The 18985-nt window shown below is 35.9% G+C and overlaps 2 protein-coding genes and 1 non-coding gene across 7 annotated transcripts in view; all 3 read right to left on the bottom strand.

The window, feature by feature from the left end:
* Window positions 1–468: 468 nt before the first annotated feature.
* On the bottom strand, window positions 469–13361 carry kif22 (kinesin family member 22). The gene is made up of 13 exons (XM_051914918.1): window positions 13184–13361; window positions 12758–12950; window positions 11631–11758; window positions 11330–11484; window positions 9987–10196; window positions 7666–8059; window positions 7450–7570; window positions 5519–5639; window positions 5044–5227; window positions 3306–3391; window positions 1865–2086; window positions 1685–1744; window positions 469–777 (listed from the first exon to the last, which is right to left on the bottom strand). Exons 2-13 carry the CDS (start codon window positions 12946–12948, stop codon window positions 748–750), a joined length of 1902 nt encoding a protein of 633 aa, XP_051770878.1. The 5' UTR covers window positions 12949–12950; window positions 13184–13361; the 3' UTR covers window positions 469–747.
* On the bottom strand, window positions 12546–12681 carry LOC127524285 (small nucleolar RNA SNORA30/SNORA37 family). The gene has a single exon (XR_007933028.1). It is a non-coding gene; the product is annotated as a small nucleolar RNA SNORA30/SNORA37 family (small nucleolar RNA).
* Window positions 13362–13806: 445 nt separating the features above from the next.
* arhgap27 (Rho GTPase activating protein 27) overlaps window positions 13807–18985 on the bottom strand; it is a 48306-nt gene continuing 43127 nt past the window's right edge. For all 5 annotated transcript variants that reach the window (XM_051914180.1, XM_051914179.1, XM_051914181.1 and 2 more), the window contains 6 exons: window positions 18827–18952; window positions 18624–18722; window positions 16275–16352; window positions 15813–15941; window positions 14998–15103; window positions 13807–14906 (listed from right to left, as the gene is read on the bottom strand). In XM_051914180.1, coding sequence (XP_051770140.1) covers window positions 14732–14906; window positions 14998–15103; window positions 15813–15941; window positions 16275–16352; window positions 18624–18722; window positions 18827–18952 — 713 coding nt within the window. In that variant the 3' untranslated portion in view covers window positions 13807–14731. The remainder of the gene's footprint in view (window positions 14907–14997; window positions 15104–15812; window positions 15942–16274; window positions 16353–18623; window positions 18723–18826; window positions 18953–18985) is intronic.

Genomic DNA, 18985 nt, shown 5'->3' with positions numbered 1-18985 from the left:
TTTTGAATCTCCAAATCTGTTTGCAAAGCTTTCGATTAAATTACATATTTGAAATCACCAAAGAAATCTGACAACAACTGTCTTATAAATTGTTAAAACGCTAAACGCTCGAATCATGACAAAAGGCATTTTTCAGGCTAGATCAAGCTAATGCGCATGCGCAATCCTAACAGCAGCTGGAGTGACGATGACTTTACCAATCGGCGCTTGGCTCTTATTTAGAAGGCGGGACTTATTCCGCTATATTGCGCGTTGCACTTTCTCCCATTCAAAACAATACGAGTGATGCATCTTGCATTATTCTATAGTCTTTGTTTATACTGGTCAATGTGGGGAGAATCTCATGCTGATCTTAAAACTATAGCTCTGTTAAAGGATGTTTTTGAGAATCCCAATAATGCAGTGGTTCACAAAATTAATAATTTCAGGTATTACAGCCATTTGTCATGAAAAATAAACTCACTGAGCTTCTTTGATGTTGGCATTTATTTAGTGCCATATGAAAAATTAGGTTCATTTCAAAAAAGAAAAAAAGTTAAATACTAAAAGGGAAAATTGGCATAAGTATGCAGGAATGATAGAAAACATGGAAAATAGCAGTCAAGTATACACAAGCATGTACACTTAGAAAAAAAAAAACTGTACACAACGTTACACGCATAAAATGGGTGTAAAAACATTAAAAACACAAACGCTCAAAGCACAAGTGTTAAAACGCTCCTCTTCAGACATCATGGCTCAAATGCTTCACTTTCCCATACTGCTGAGAATATTCGCCTGTGAAGGGAAAAAAGAGAGAGAGAGAGTGTAACTCAAAGGAAATTCCTAAATCACATTCAACTGTCCTTCCCTCCAGACAGATTAAAAGAAATCCACAGTAGGACTGGGTTGAAAACATCAATTTCTCAATTTTAATCATTACTTATTTGGATGAACATATGGATTCTTAAGTCCCAAGAATCTTTTAGTCTATGCTGTTTTCAGTTGATATTTCAGCAAAACTTCTCTAAACTATATGTAGTGAGTCTCCCATTTAATAATCGCAATAATCTTTGTGCTCTTTTTACTTTTGATATGAAAAAGTCTGTTTTCCAATTGTGCCAATTTAATGAAATTCAATCAATAAATACCATTTGATGCTATTTAATTTGCCGTGACAGAGCTCAGGTGAACCGATCGGCTCTTCCTCTTCATTAGCTATTAGTTATAGCATGAAATAAACGTGAATGATTATTAGAAGGTATGTTGAAAGAAACAGTAAAAGTTACTAAAATGTATCATGCGTCATGTAATCACTCAGCGTTTCAACTATGAAAATACGTCAAAACAGCTAATAAACAATGTTACGTAACGTTACATTTACCTCAGAAAAACCATTCAATGACCATAAACTCAGTCAGCTATAAAACAAACTCTAGAGAAGAGCATTTTGCTAAATATATGCACATTACATATACAGATATTGAATAGCAGGTTAAGTAAAAATAGAACAAATGTTTGAATAAAACATGAAAACGATTTTTTTTTTTTTTTTTAAATTGACATCCTGTACTTGATATCCAAACAAATATGTTAAATTGAGATCGGAATTGTAGCTGAATAACAATCGAATTGAATCGTGAAATTAGCATCAATGCCCAGCCCTAATCCATAGCAGACATAGATACTGATGCAAACCAAATACCTTTATAAAAGAAGAGAAACGTTTAGCTGTAATGCCTTCGATTTTCTTCAGGTCTTCCACCTACAAACAAGAAAAATAAAAGAAAAAAATATTAAATGAGTCTCTATGAATCTCTATATCCTCACAGGTGAAGATCAAATCTCTACAGGTGGCATTTCTCAGCATCAGTCAGCACTATACCTCTGTGAAATCCCCATGAATCTCTCTCCAGCCCATGATTAGTTTGGCTTTCTTGTCTCCGATCAGCTGCAGGCTCTTGAGCTCCTTCAGAGAGCCAGAGTTCAGTGTCTGCAGGATTTTCTTCCTGGACTGCTCTAGTAACGCTGAATCCAAATGGGACTCCCAGTTGACGTCTTGAGCAGAGGGTGGATCCACACCTCCATTTTCCTTACCCTCACCCACCTTACAAAAAAAACAAAAAACAAACAAACTGTCAGATGTGAAAGTGAAAGGGTTGGGTGGACTGGATTTCTCAATTTTAATAAATTCTCATTTTGATATCGATTCTTAAATCCCAAGAATCAATCTTTTGGTCTGTGCTGTTTTTCAGTTGATTAACATAACTTTCAAATTCAATTTTCAAACAATAAATGCAGTTTTGGCGTTCTTTAATGTGGCGTGACAGATCGCTGTAGCGCAGCTCAGCTCACTTCTTTACTACTAGTTACAGCATGAAATAAACACGAATGAACATCAGAAGGTATGTTGAAAGATACAGTACAACTTATCAAAATCCGTATCAAGTCACATGTTCAACCCCAGAAAGACGTCAATAACTTGTAAACTATGCATCACGTATAACATCAAATTTACATCAGATAAGACATTCAATGTTCATAAACTCAGTCAGCTAGAATAACTACTAAAGTGGAGCACTTTACTAAATATATGCACTATATTCCATATTTATTGTAACTTTAACTCAACCTGTTCTTTAATATTTAATGTATGTTTGAATAAACCCATTTTTTTATTAGTCACCATTTAAATGTTTATATTTCAAAAAACTAGTAGAAACAATTAAAAAGTTATGACTACATTATTAAGAAGTATAAAAATCTACAATTCTTGTGCAGCGGGTGGAGGCATTGAACACATCAGCTACAACAAAATCGTACACAATTTTAACCAGACATGAAGTCATGTTATTTTTCTTGATCACCAGACTGCAGTAATCTGACCCAAATACATGTAGATTACTGTGGTGAAGTCTGAAAGGTTTGTATATTTGCTTATACAAATGGTGGTTAAACAAATTTACACATAAATAAGACCTAAATTAGATCAAATTACCTAAAACTCCAAAGTTTAAGTGCAAAGTTTAATTGGTAAAAAAAAAAGAAAAAAAAAAAAAAAAAGATGTGAACATGCAAGGTGTAACCCTTTTTCAAAAAGCTTAGGAGGGTTAATACAAGTCTTCTTAACAGACTATTTGATGACAGCATTTGCATTTTTGTGTGAACTATCCTTTTAATGCTTTAAAAATACATAGTAAAAGTGGCCTTTGTACAATAAATACTGGCATTCAGACCTGCATCTTCCAATTACAGTGTTAAAATATCAGTTAATTATTGTTGTACATTTTAATATGCACACGAGGGACAATATGTTGCACACTGACCTCAGTTTTGACCCGTTTCTTCTTATCCAAGCATTGTGAGGGTTTAACCACCACAGCACACTGCTGCAACGGCTGCACCTGGGAGACTAAGACATAGGTCCTGATTTATTAAACAGTCTAAAATGTTTTCGAAAATGCGTTCCTAAATATCAATTTACAATTCCAAGATTAAAATTCCCAATATACTTCAAGTGATATTGAAGAACAAACTGGTGTGATGGCATTGGGCGACATGGCAAAAATAAAATCTTGATTTTTCTCAAAACGATTCAACAATTCACACTTACAATTTCTTTAATGTTTACAAACTTACCTTAAACATATCCTATATGCTCGGAAATATAAAAAAGAAAAATGCTAAAAACAGTTCTTAGCCAAAAAGTAGACACCAGTACAGGCCCCAATAGACTTCAAACGAAGAATGAACTGATGTGACATTATTTCGAACAAAATCAGGTGAAAACGAAGTTTGTTTTGGGAGTTCGAAACGGCTTGCCAAAGCAAACTCTCAGGAAAAGTTATAGGTTATAAGTTAAATAATAAATAAGTTATAATAGGAGGTGTGCACTGAGACTCTGCCTTCTTTAACGCAGAACTTTTCTCGGACTCATTTCATCTGTTGAGTCCATCGAGGTAAGATCTCCACAGGTGAAAACATGAACACTGTGGACAGCCACTTTATAGTAGAAAATGAAGTTGTACTTCTGATGAAATGAGGCACTGACACTTTCATGTTTGATACTGTAAAGCTGCTCGCATTTAAGCAATCTATTGAATAAAATGGCATAAATAAACGTTATAAAAGCTATTAACAGCAAATGTTTTGTAAAAACAGAAAATAACAGCACCTTTCAGCCAGTCACCATTATGCAAACATGAAATAAACATACAGTAGTAGTTCTCCACTGAGTAGTTTTCCATCGTTTTCTATGCAGCTCCTGCAGCATCTCATGCATGAAACTACATTCTAAAAACACGGCGCTCAAGTATTTAAAAAAAAAAAAAAAAAAAAAAAAAAAAAAAACCGTGCATCAATAACCTTACCTTTTTCCCCATTCCACGGCTAGTGTCTAATTTAACACAATAACTCATTCTGTGTGAAGAGCCTGTGTGAAGAGCGTGTCACACGAGACCATCATGTAGTCGGGTCATTTTCTTCTCTTAACTGTTATCATTGCCATATTATCAAATGGCAAACGTTTGCTAACATTTTTATTCAAAACCGCAATCTCTCAATTTAAAAACACTACAATTGTGGCAAAACATTAAATTCAGAGAGAAAGAGGGGGAAAAAAAATAAATAAAAAATATTTATACAGCCCGACATAAAACATGTTTAGATGAATATGTAAATACATAACTCATCAGCATGGGCAGCATGGGATGTTCGCTAACATTATTATATCACTGCAAACCTATTTCACACCACTTTTTACCCCTAAGCAAAGAACAAAAACTTCACTGTGAATATATCGGGCCTTAAGATATATAGCTCATCCGGAACCACAAAAGCTGACAGTAGCAGGATGAGAGAGGGAACAAAGCGGAACCGCTTTGAGCCCTGAAGAGCGAAGCAACCACAGCATCATAGAAAATACTGCATGCTAACATAACAAATGAACAAACAGAGAGGAAACATCTTTAAAGGGTCATGAAACATCTTGAAATCAATACTGGGTAATACTCATGCATAAAGATGTCCCAGGAGGATATAAGAATGAAGTCAGCCACATCTTACCCTGTAGCGGTGTGACAACGGCCTGCTGTTTGCGTGGTTTGGCAGCTGTAGACTGTTTTCTGTGCAATGGGGGCAGATCTGACTTAAAGAGAAGTGCATCTTTGGACTCTTTCTCAGTGGCTTCACTCTGTTTGTTAAGCATATTTGCTTTGTCTTCCAGCTCCTTCTGTTTCTCCTTCAACATCTTTGGAGAGAGAACATATTTGAGCCACACATTAGAGGTTTTAGTTGATGTGGTTTTCCAAACTGAGCACCCATGATCACTTGAAAACTGGGTTACGGTTCTTGTGGACGCTAGTACAGTTTGCAGATGGTATTAGTAATCCAGCCTAATTTGCAATTTGGCCCAATTTGAAGGATTAACTATACTGATGTGTCTACTGATGCTTATTTCCTTCTGATGCATTGAAATTCAGATGGAAATGCTGTTCTGACCAAGTAACAGAGCCAAATGTTGAAATAGTGTGTACGATACCTGAATTTCTTTCCGGGACTGTGCCACAGTTTTGAGCAGGTTAAGTCTCTCTCTCTCAGCTGAGCCCATCATCATCTTCTCCAGGGCCAGGAGCCTCTCCAGAACTGATGAATCTGGTGAACTGAAAGACATCTAAACTTATAGCACATCTACTGCTGAATAAAAATTCTTACTGACCCCCCAAATTTAACTACTATATTGGCACAAAGTAGTGATTCTCAAAATATTTACTTAAAGAATTTAAGCTAATTACAATTATTCAACTACCACTTTCAAGCCCCAGAAAGGTAGTAAAAACATCAGAGTAATCCATTTGACTCCAGTGGTTTAACCTCATTTTATGGAGCAACGCGAGTGCTTTGTTTGCGCAAAAAATAATAATTTACAAAATATTAATCTCCAACGCATGTTCACACGAGCACCACGGCACAAGCTTGTTGTGTTGACGCAAGAGCAGACATTGTTGCGTGAACGTGCATTGGAGATTATCATTTTGTAAATAAATGCAGTAAATTGTGTTTTTTTTTTTTTCCCTCCTCAAACAAAACTCGTGTTGCTCCATAAAATTGAGGTTAAACCACTGGAGTCAAATGGATTACTTTAATGATGTCTTTACTACCTTTCTGGGGCTTGAAAGTTGCATAGCTGTCAATGGAAGGACAGAAAGCTTCATTAAAAAGATCTTTATTTGCATTCTGAAGATGAATGAAAGTCTTACAGGTTTGGAACGACATGAGGGTGAGTAAATAATGACAATTTTCATTTTTGGGTGAACTATTCCTTTAAAGGATTAGTTCACTTAAGAATTAAAATTTCCTGATAATCCATCCATGTCATCCAATATGTTTATGTCTTTCTTTCTTCAGTCGAATAGAAATTCAGGTTTTTGAGGAAAACATTCCAGGATTTTTCTCCATATAGTGGACTTCAACAGGGCACAATGGTTTGAAAGTCCAAATGTCAGTTTCAGTGCAGCTTCAAAGGGCTCTACACGATCCCAGGCGAGGAATAAGGGTCTTACCTAATGTAATGATCATTACGTAAACAATCACATTACATAATCATGATGGAATAGTCACACGTGACATAGGCGGAAGTACTGAGCAAGTGTTTACAAAGCGATCGCACAAAGACTAAGTCAAACGCCCTTTACAAAAAAAAAAAAAAAAGGTAAAACGATTTCGGACAATTTAAGTTGGAGGAGAAAATAAGATTGAGTTTTCACCGTGGTACTTTCCATCTACGTCACGTGAGCTTTCCAACGTGATTACATAATGCGTGGCGCATCGCAGAGCAAGTGAAAGACGAGCATTTGTGGTTAATACGCATATAAATTCTTGTTTTTTTAGAAAATGACAGATCATTTCCCTAGATAAGACCCTTATTCCTAGTTTGGGATTATGTAAAGCCCTTTGAAGCTGCATTGAAACTGACATTTGGACCTTCAACCCGTTGTACCCCAGTGAAGTCCCACTATATGGAGAAAATACTGAAATGTTTTCCCTCAAAGACCTTAATCTCTTTTCGACTGAAGAAAGAAAGGCATAAACATCTTGGGTGACATGGGGGTGAGTAAATTATCAAGAAATTTTAATTCTGAAGTGAACTAATCCTTTAACTTCAAACTCACAAACCCCAGTCTGGGAAACCCTAGGGCAAGATGAAATTTTCATTTGAAAGCTATTCACAGCAAATAAATAGAGATTGAAACATTGAATATCCTCATAAGGCTGAAAGATCACACAGCAATAAAGTACATATGTCCTCCCTATGAATGTCCAATCAGGCACATTTAGCCTGTGGTTTTCGCTATAGGGAGAGTCTTCCTTTGAGCACCAGCTACCAAATCATGGCCTACCGCACAAAGCCAAGACCTGCTAAAGCGCTCGAACAATAAACCAGTTCAGCTGTTGCAACACATGCTCTCTTACCCATGTGGATGTCCGGGTAGTGATGGGCACTGTTCAGCTTTCTTCCCCTCCTTAGACCTCTTGTTCTGGGGCTCACCAGAACCTCCAGCCTCCTGTTCCTCTCTGGATCTCTTTCCAGGAACTACAAGAGAAGGGACAAATTATAATTATCACATACACCATTACTCTCTTCATGCAGAAAAAAAAAAATTATAATAATAAAACTGCACTTCTCACCAATTGTAGGGGCCACAACTGTTTCCCTGACAAAGGGTCGATTGACAATCTGCTTAGACTTGGCGGCAAAGTTAAGGGCTGAGAAGGTGTCAAAGTAGTATCTGTACTCCGGTGCGATGTTGGTGATCATGACAGAATGGGCGGAACCACCTAGAGAGTCCTGCAGCAGACGGGTGAGTTTACTGTCCCTGTAGGGCACGCGGCCCCCGGCCCCTGCGTTCAGAGCGTCCACCACTTTACTGAGGGTGAAGAGGGACAGGTTGATGGCTCCACTCTCTTTCAGACGAATGCCCTGGTTTCCTGTACGTCGGTTGTCCTCTGAACCAGCCAGATCAACCAAATACAGCTTTCCTGTTTGTTGCCTGTGTGGCGGCCCACGCTGAGACTTCACTACCTGAGAGCAAATGCATGCATTTATATATATCATACTGGTTAGTCTTTTCCAGAGAGTCGGTAACCTTTATTAGGGTCCTATGAAATCAGTTTTTTTTTTTTTTTTAAATTTGCATTCCATTTTAACAGTTCAATTGAATGTCAAAAAACAAAGACATAAAACTTTAACAATTTAATAATGTATTAATTTTAATAACAGTGGCCTATGAAATATTTATTTTTCCCCAAAAGTCTGTTGTCGGTTTTCTCTTCTTTTCTGGATTCTGTGTTTTACGATTTAATACAAATTCATTATCAAAAACACTGGTAATCATCTGACTGCAAAAACTATCAATTTAATTAATCTCTTCAAATGTAATCACTCTTTTCTTTTTTGGCACACAGAGAAAAATTGTGATATTCCTTAAAAGATTGGTTTTAATAAACTGTACTTTGAAAAGTGCATTCTACTCTACAAAAGCAATGTGTCAATTTTTTCAAGTTACACCGAACTTTTATTTTGGCATGTTGTAGTGAAGGCCTATGAGTTTCTATGGAAGCTTGTTTCTGTCACAGAAAAAAAAATAAATAAAAAATAAAAAATTGTGACTTTCATCTCGCAATTTTAACTTTTCCCTCAGAATTATGAGTTATGACTGCAGTGCAAAACAAACTCCCAACTGAGAAACAGTCAGAATTGCAAGATAAACTCGCAATTGTGAGAAAATGTAAACTGAGTTTTTTTCCTTCAAATTTGGACTTTATAACTCACAACTGACCCTTTGCAAAGACATGCCCCCCTTAGTTACTGTTGCTACGTCTGACAAGCCATGGTGATCTCACGCTACACATCAGATTCTCACGCAGTGAAAAATACGTCGCAGAGCAAAAAGGACACTGACAACGCGCTGACAGATGAGACAGAGCAGGTTTACGTTTGGTATGAAAAAGTCAGCTTTAAAATTGGGTCATTTAAGAAATTCAAACAAACACTTTTGCAGCTCAAATCACTGTAGCGCCTCAGTTCAAGCGGCATGTGAACCGTTCATCTCTTCCTACTAGCTATAGCATGAAATAAACATGAACATCAGAAGGTATGTTGTTTCAACCGTGGAAAGATGTCAATACACACCATTTATCAAGTTCAAGTCCACCGACGTTAATTTACTAACTCTCCTGCCTGGTTTGTTTGTCAGACAAAATGGTGGATTCAGTGTTGTGATTGGTCAGATTGCCTGTCAATCAAAATCCCAGCGAAGGGCGAATTGCGAGTTTTCCTCACAATTCTGAGAAAAAAATCAGAACAGTAGGATATAAACTTGTAATTGTGAGGGGAAAAAAAGTCAGAACTGTGCGATTAAAATGTCACAATTACCTTTTGTATTTTTTTTTTTATTCCGTGGCAGAAACAAGCTTCCATAAGTTTCTGTTTAAGTATCTGAAAATAGTTGTCTTAAATGAAATGGTAAAACGCTGGTGAGGTGACTCTCAGAGCATCTCTGGAGATGAAGTTCATGTGTCCATGTCTTCACCACGTGCTTGAGCACATGCAGTTGATAAAACTGTGCAGCTTATTCACACAGCGACACGCAGACTTCATATTTAAATGGTTGAATATTCAGACACTAGTCCATATCATGATTTGATTAAGTGTACAGCCCTACTTTAGATTTATCCAAACTTCTGCGACATTCTGCATTATACAGTAAATTCCGTTTAAACATCTGTTCAGTGTTTTCGGCATTGCAAAAATTATAGGGCTCCAGCTTTATAATACTAACATAAGTGTTCTCTCTCCCAAACACAACCAGCAGACACGGTAAAAGTCAGTGGTTTGTTTGAGGCAGAGATTTAATTTCAGCACCAGCTACCAAATCATGGTCTACCACACAGAGACCAGGACCTGCTAAAGTGCTAATGGAGAACTAGATTGAAGAGAACGTTCAAACCTTTATGAGGAGGATAGCGTGACTGCGGCTGGAGCGCTGGTTGAGTTTAGTGGAGGCTGTGGTGCGGTTTAGACTCGCGGGGATGAAATGAGTGTCAAAGTCGGCAAAGGATGAGAGGGGTGTGTGCGTTAGCCCGGGAATGAGGATGTTTCTGTCCTTGTCTTCACGGATGGGCAGGTCCTGGGAACCTGGGGACAACAGGTCCAGCACCTACAGACACAGAAAGCATCAATATTCCAGAGCAGCTGCCCACTGAAATGGGGTTTAAGTGTAAACACGCACAAAAAAAAAAAAAAAAAAAAAAAAAAAAAAGTCCATATTTTTTTGAATTTCATAATAAAAAACACCGTTTTGGCACTAACGTGGCGTGACAGATCGCTGTAGTGCCCGAGTTCAAGAAAAGCAGCAACGCGAAGCAAGTGAACTGATCATCTCCTCCACTTTAATACCAGTTACAGCGCAAAATATGGATGAACATCTGAAGGTATGTTAAAAGAGAGTACAACTTACCGAAATCTGTATCATGTCATCGCTCAGTGTTTTTAACCAGGGAAAGATGTCAATAAAACAGCTTACAATGTCACGTAACATCACATTTACCTCAGGAAAACCATATTTAGTGACCATAAACTTGTTATTCAGCTAGAAAAGTTAACTCTAGAGAGGAGCATTTTGCTAAATATATACACCTAGTTGACAGCCACCATTTAAATGTTTATATTTCAAAAAACAAATGTAGAAATATAATTATGTGATTGTAAAGTTAGTATAACAACTTTATTATTATAAACTTCCTTGAGTGTAATTTGAGTACAAATCAGTTAATTTTAACCTTCAATATTATAAAGTAATGTAGTACCAACTGGCTCCCAAGTATACTTAAAGCATTATTATTAAATTTTTTTTTTTCAGCATAGAGATTTTTTTAAATTTGCCAAGTACTGTACCTGATATATACCCAAAATAATCTATATTGAATCAAATTGAAATGAATTGGAATCTAATCGAATCGCAAGGTTGAGAATCTAAATTGTGAAATTGTGAAATGTGTGTCAATACCCAGCCCTGAAAAATATTAAGCAGCACTGTTTTCAACACCAATAACAATAAAATATTAAAATCATCATATTAGGATTATTTCTGAAGAATTGTGAGACACTGAAGACTGGAGTAATGAAGCTGAAAAAGGCTTGGTGAGCATTAAAAACTTTTCAAAAACATTTACTGACCCCAAATATTTTACATCTAAGAAATTAAAAATAATAGTTATTATACTAAAAATATTGAAAACTAAAAAAAAGTGCATCTATCGTAAGGCAAGCATGCTCACCACAATAGAATACCTTTTCATTGTAGATCTCCAAGTAAGACATCCCAATCGAGTATTCCCAACCATCCTGCCCCTTTTCTTGAGCTCCAACCAGATTGAAGACCTCCCTCACAGCTCTGGGAATGATCCCCGGCTGCTCTTGACTGCCAAGCATGGTGTGAGTCTTTCCTGAAGGGAGGAAGAAGAAATGTACCGTGTTATAGAGTGTGAAACGGTACATCATGAAAATCTCAGTAAGAATCACATCATACACTCAGTTGAACAAGTCTAAAAATGCAAATAAACTTCAAAGGAGATAAAGACAGAAATGATACCTGCTCCAGTGGGTCCATAGGCAAAGACACTGGCGTTCTGACCATTAAGGATGTGGGGGAGGATGGGTTTGACGGAGGTCAGAAAAACCTCCTGCTGCGTCGTCTCTTCTCCATGAAACACGTCAAACCTACAATCCAACATACAATTTAGATCAATCACTGCAAAACACATAATGGCATAATTTATTGAGAACCATGACTAATAACAAAAACATTTTTGCGTTACAGGTAATTTTATAAATTTGTTATAGGGATGCACCAAAATAAAAATTGGCCGAAACCAAAAATTCTAGGTTCACTAGAATTTTTACTATTTATTTTATTTTTTTTTTTATTTAAAATGAGCCTTTTTGTATTGATATTAGGGTTGTTCAACCATTAATCACATCCAAAATAAAATGTGTGTAGTGTATATTATTATTACATACATATACATGTATATATTTAAGATAAATATATATATAAAAAAAAAAAAAAATATATATATAACATATTATATATACACATATATACATATATATATACACACACACACACACACACACACATATACACACATATGTAAATATTTCTTAAATATACAACATGTATGCATTTATAAATACAAAAATATACACTGTGCACGCACATATTGTAAACAAACCTATTTCGGATGCGATTATTCGTTGAACAGCCCGAATAAATAGACTTTAATGAAATTCAAATTTTTTTTTAATACTGAATTTAAAAAAAAAAAAAATACAAGCCAATAAGATAAAATAACCACACTTTTTTTTTTAAAGTAACACTAAAGTTGGACAGAAAACATATTAATACTAAATATCAACATTAAGAATATAAGAGATATCGAGTTTCCTGTAACACTGAATCAAGTAAACAGTAAAACCCTCTTCACCAAGTATAAAGGATTGTTATAAGTGTTTTTCTCTCTGATAATCCAAACAGGCACACGAAGAGCCAGTGGATTTTCTTTAAAAGAGAAGTTTAATATCAGCACCAGCTACCAAATCATGGCCTACTGCACTGAGATCATGACCTGCTAAAGTGCTTGATAATAAAAAAAAAAAGAAAGAATAGTGGAATAAATAAGAAAAACAAAACTGCAAACTTCAAGGGTTATGACTGACTGGTATTGAAGGGTCTCAGTGGCGTTCCTCCAGTTGATGATCTCCAGCTTTTGTGGCCCCAGGCCCCTGACACAGGGCCCCTCTCCCTTATCATCCTGCTTGTCCATGTAGGGCCTCAGCCGAACCGCTACACGAACTCTGGAAGTCCGTCTGGATCCAGCAGCATCATTCACAGAGACTCGCTGTGCCATATCTGATTAAACACACGGAATTTTACTTTCTGATATCCACTGATAAATAAATATTTTTAAATGTAGCGTCGATATAAAAAGTAATAAAAGACCTTCAGATACATTAGATGGAAAACACTTCAGTTTTCTTAATGTGTTTTTAGCTCTACACGGCTGCTGAATTAAAGGGCTGACGTGTTTCCCTTTCAAAAGCAAAACACAAACACACTGTACATATAAACTGCATCAAACTTACCTTTTGACTTGTGGAACTGTTAAACCAAGTCTTGGTTTATCTAATCCAGTCTTTGGCACAATAAAAGATGTTTTGCTAAATTAATTCCATTCGGTGCATCACAACATCTCTGCAAACTCCTCAACAATGGCGCCTGTCGGACTAAGCACGGTTACTTTCAAAAGATGAAGACTCCGCCCCTTCACTGTTTTCAACCAATCAACGCACCCGAATCCATAAACCAGCATTCTTCTTTAGAGATTTAACGGAAGAAACAGACGTGTCGTACTGCCATCATTCGGCAGTGTTATGGAATAACAAAACAGGATTTTAAAAATGCGAAATCAAAAATGCTCGTTGTACACGACACGATATAACCTGGTAATTATGGGACCTCCTTTTTAATGTATTTAATATACAAAAATTAGGCTAAAAAATTCCCGCCCGCCACTAAATTTTCACTAACACCACCCATTCATTTCCTCAGAATTACATTTTTTTTTTCCCTGAAGAGAATTTAAACTTATTTTCATTAAACCTAAATTTGCAGCATACAAAATATGATAATTTAGATTAAATTTAAAATTTTGTCAATATATCAGTCACCATATAAATATATAAACAAAGTGAATAACATTGAAGCATTAATTTATAAAAGAGTTACTTTATTAAAAGCTTGCTTACTTCAGGTAATGTACAGCATAAATATGCCTTTTCTATATACACACACCTTTAAACATCTTACAATGATATATAAGTGTAGCTATATAAGTGTGCCAATTTTCATAAAATATTAATGCTAAATCTATGTGCAAATTCCATTTCACAGATTCTACATTTTGGTACCACAAAATCTAAAATATTGTGCCTTTAATGACAATGTACAAGTCTTAAAACTTAGCATTTCCAGTTTACAATTACAGGCCTGCAGTATTTTCTTTGTAAAGTTCTATGTTACAGATGCAAGTTTAAAAAGAAGAAAACTAAAACTGATACCTAAACTTAAAAAATATTGTAATTTAATATCATTCATCTATCATCACATTGCAAATGAACAGAGTAAAAATGTTCAGTGTTTCACACGACTCTACAGAAAGGCAAAAGACCACAGAAAAGCAAAGTTAAACTAAATTATTATTTAACTGACCTGAAGAAAAACCAGGAGTAGCTGATAACTGTTTTAAAAGGAAAGCTCACTAATATTCTTAGAAAACTTTCTATGATGGGAGCCCTCCTTAAGTCTAAAATGAAACCTCAAAATATTTTAAACTACATTTAACTATACAGTTTTAAAATGTGTATTGCCCTTTCAATATTTAAACTGCTCATGTAAAACCATTTTGTTTCAGTAATGTTAATATATTAATCATGGAGGCTACTTTTCTAGATTTTTGTTGCATCTCTATTTATAACCTTCATGCAAAATGTGCCAGTCAGAGGCTTTCCTTCACAGAGCTGATACATAATGTCTTTCTCACTGAACTGAGATCAGTTTTGCACCATCTCTCCCATTATCTCCAGCATATGAGAGGGTTTATTTAATTTTTATTCAGTGCAAGTTCATGTCAATCACATGTGGAAGATCGACTCAAATTCATTGAGTAAGAATTCTACAATCTGGTTCTGGAAGACCATGTATGTGGCGATGTTTGCTGACTCCACCTCAGGTTTGAGTAACGTTGGGCCGAAAACGATAGCCACGTTCTGCACAGTCATTCTGTTCTCATCACCATGTTGAATGACCCTGAAAGAGACAGAGAGACATGCTGTAGAAACATACTGTAATATTTATAAAAAATATATAAGGACATGTATGTAAAATAAAAACAACGTACTTGCGTAAATGGCTGAAGAGGGCCTCCATTGTGTCACGGTTGGGTGCTGGCAAAGACCGCACAACATTTCTCATGTGTGATATTTTACTGTAATAATCAGGGATTTCTGTAGATAGATGAACAGACAGACAGATAGATAGATTTTTATATATATATTAAATAAATGGGCAAAAAAATGATGAAAATTGTTCTATTCAGCATAATGTTATCAGTGAAAAGCTGAATTATTATGAATAACGGATTTCAGAATGTCTTTTTTGGAAAGTTTTTATGTCATTTCATGCTTGAGCTGCTCCACGTTGTGTAAAACCTACTGATCAAGTTATCTAGTACAATTTAAAGGGATAGTTCACCCAAAACTTAAAATTACCCCATGATTTACTCAACCTCACGCCATCCTAGTTGTATATGACTATCTTCTTTCAGACGAACACAATCTGAGTTATATTAAATAATGTACTGGCTCTTCCACGCTTTATAATGGCAGTGAATAGAGGATGAGATTTTGAAGCCCAAAAAAGTGCAACCATCCATCATAAAAGATATCCACATGGCTCCAGGGGGTTAATAAAGGTCTTCTGAATTATTAGTCTGAAAGAAGATAGTCATACACACCTAGGATGGCTTGAGGGTGAGTAAATCATGAGGTAATTTTCATTTGGATGAACTATCCCTTTAAGAATGATCTAAAGAGCATGTTGTGCTTCAATGGAAGCAAGAAAACCTGACAAAGAGTAAATCTGTCCACTGAAAAACCCAGACTGGAAACCCACTACAGTCCTCTGTATGTACAATCCATTCAATCAGGATCTTACTGATGCCACAGATGAAATCATTGAAGAGATTGTAAGGGAACAGAGGCTCCTGCAGCTCTCTGAAGAAGAGCTTCAGTGCTCCTGTGATCACATGGATATCCCAGTTACCCTCCTCCAAGTCCAGATCCTCTGGAGAAACACACAGAGAAACACACGAGTCAGTCAAGAGCTGCTGGGAATCATGTCAAGAGAACACAGTGAATATAAGTGGAAAATGATTGGGTCATGGAAAATCATTATTCACCAAACAGGAGAGAAAAAATAATGACAACTAATAAGTGACGCAAAAGTTGACTATATTGTGCATTGCACTTTCTCCTATTCATAGTAATATGAGTGCATCTAAATTCTTTGGAGAAATAAACAAGCTATAATACAGAGTATGACACCTTGGTGAAGACATGAAGTGAAGAACTGAGCTGATGATAAAATGAGTATAAAATTAATGCTGATTCATTTTACCATGATCTGCTTTGAAACGCAGTTTCTGGATGACCGCCAAATTCCCACTAACTCTGTAGAGTCCATCGATCCCCAGACCTGATGGATGACAACAACAAATATTTGATTTTTATTTTAGCTGTAACCACTAGACATTTTTGATATACAATTTTTGATGTTCATGATGCTGCTCTTCTTGTAGTTAGTACAACATTAGTATTTTTAATGTTTTAGAAAGAAGTCGCTTTTCCTCATCAAGCCTGCATTTATTTGATCAAAAATACAGAAAAAACAGTAATAATGTGAAATATTATTACAATTTAAAATAATGGTTTTCTATTTTAATATACTTTAAAATATAATTTATTTCTGTGATGCAAAGCTGAATTTTCAGCATCATTACTCCAGTCTTCAGTGTCACATGATCCTTCAGAAATCATTCTAATATGCTGATTTGATACTCAGTTATTAATAATGTTGGAAACAGTTGTGCTGCTTAATATTTTTTATAACCTGTGATACTTTTTTCATGGTTCGTTGATGAATAAAAAGTTAAAAAGAACAGCATTTATTCAAAATAGAAATCTTTTCCAACAATATAAGTCTTTACTATCACTTTTTTGATCAATTTAACACATTCTTGCTGAATAAAAGTATTAATTTCTTTCAAAAAAAAAAGAAAGAAAAAGATTACTGACGCCAGACTTTTGAACGGCTGTGTATATTGTTAAAAAAAAAAAAAAAATTTTAAATAAATGCTGTTATTTTGTTTTTAACTCTTTATTTATCAAAGAATCCTGAAACAAGTATCGCAGGTTATAAAAAATATTAAGCAGCGCAGCTATTTAATAAATCAGTATATTAGAATGATTTCTGAAGGATCATGTGACAGACTGGAGTAATGGCTAATGAAAATTCAACTTTGATCACAGGAATAAATTATATTTTAAAGTATATTAAAATAGAAAACCATTATTTTAAATTGTAATAATATTTCACAATATTTCAGTTTTTTCTGTATTTTTGATCAAATAAATTAAGCCTTGAAGAGCTGAAAAGACTTCTTTCTAAAACATTAAAAATACTAATGTTTCCAAACTTTTGACCGGTAGTGTACATTTTTAGACTGGCCCGCCTCAGCGGTCTACAGCGCTTGTCAGTGATAAAATGATCAAGTTGACAAATCAAATCAAAGGAGGCAGGCTTTACTGTTCACATATACCAAACATGAATTCCAGCATGGCAATTCGGTTTTTAAAGGTGAAATGTTACGACCCACAGTAATATCCAGTGATGCAAACTACTTGACTTTTTGCCGTTTTGATTTGAAAATATAAGCTGAATAATTTGTGATTCATGTAATTCAGAACTGAACATTTTGCCTTTTTGCGTTTTCAACATTGTAGGCCTATGAATAAGAGTGAATGTGTGCATATTAGTTCAAATTGATTACTTTACAAAAAACGTTTTCTTGTTCTTTTACTGTTCTTTCTTTTTCTTTATTCCCTTAAATCCATTTAAATTATTAACTGTTAACATTTAAATCCACTTCCTTCCACTGTAGAAAAATGAAGCCAAAATATCCCAGTAACGGTTATTGCCGATTATGACGTTCGGAGCCCCAGTCTCCGCAGTAGTGATCCTGAGGTGGAGCCGCGGCATCAAGGTCCCGCCCAAACTCCCGCTCCCGCAGACTCAATCGCAAGCACAGCTGTCAATCATGACGTTACACCCCATTTTTATAGCATCAAATAACTAACTAAAAACAAACTTACTGGGGAAATGAACATTATGAGACATTATGACGTTATGAGAACTACCTAAAACGACAGAAACCATCTTTGGAAAAAAAATTATTTGAAGTGTAATTAAATTTTTTAGTTTGGCTCACAACCCATTCGATTACATGGAGAGGGTGGGGTTTATGACCTATACTGCAGCCAGCCACCAGGGGGCGATCAAAATGCTTTGGCTTCACATTTCAGGACTTATGCGGCACACTTGGCATGGAAGCTGAAGCTCGCGATTGTGGTATGGGGCGTTACATTTTCGACACACGCTTGAGGTGTTTGGCCAATCACAACGCAGTGGGTCAGCTGTCCAGTCAGAGCATTTTGGGCTTTTCGGAAGTAGGGGCTTTGTAGAAATCAGCGCGTTTCAGACAGACTGGGAATAGAGGAGCTGCAATAATGTAAAGTATGTAAAAAAAAAATAAAATAGCATCATGTGACCCCTTTAATTCCTTTAAAAAAAAAGACCATTATGAACCTTCCCCCACCATGTTTAAGGCATGGTTACAGCCTTGATATTGATGAAAAAATATTTTCAATTAGTAATGCCGTATTGGCGGTGAGGTGAAGGTTAACACACCTCTTTTCTCTACCGCCCGGATGCATTTCTCCACAAAGCTGGGCACTCTCGTCTTCTCTTGGTTGCAGAGATTGTGCAAGTGGCATCCGAATACATTTTCTAAAATGAAAAGAGGCCAAGGGTCACATTAGAATCGTTCCTCAACGAAATCTTGCACTTCTGTAAAAGTAATAATAAATGGATGAGGTAGAGTATGGTCCAACCTCTGATATATCCCTTGTCTTTGACTGACTGCAGGGTGGGCCGCTTGAGGAGAAACTTCTTCAGTTTGGTGCGAACCTTCTTTTGATCTGCTTCAGATGTCGAACTGGATGAAGGCAGTCGAGATGCTAATGAACAGGAAGAGGACAGTACATAATTAC

This window comes from Ctenopharyngodon idella, chromosome 12, assembly GCF_019924925.1.
Source record: "Ctenopharyngodon idella isolate HZGC_01 chromosome 12, HZGC01, whole genome shotgun sequence".
NCBI classification, from domain to species: Eukaryota; Metazoa; Chordata; class Actinopteri; order Cypriniformes; family Xenocyprididae; genus Ctenopharyngodon; species Ctenopharyngodon idella.
Note: the sequence above shows the minus strand (reverse complement) of the source record. Positions and strands in the feature narration are given on the sequence as shown.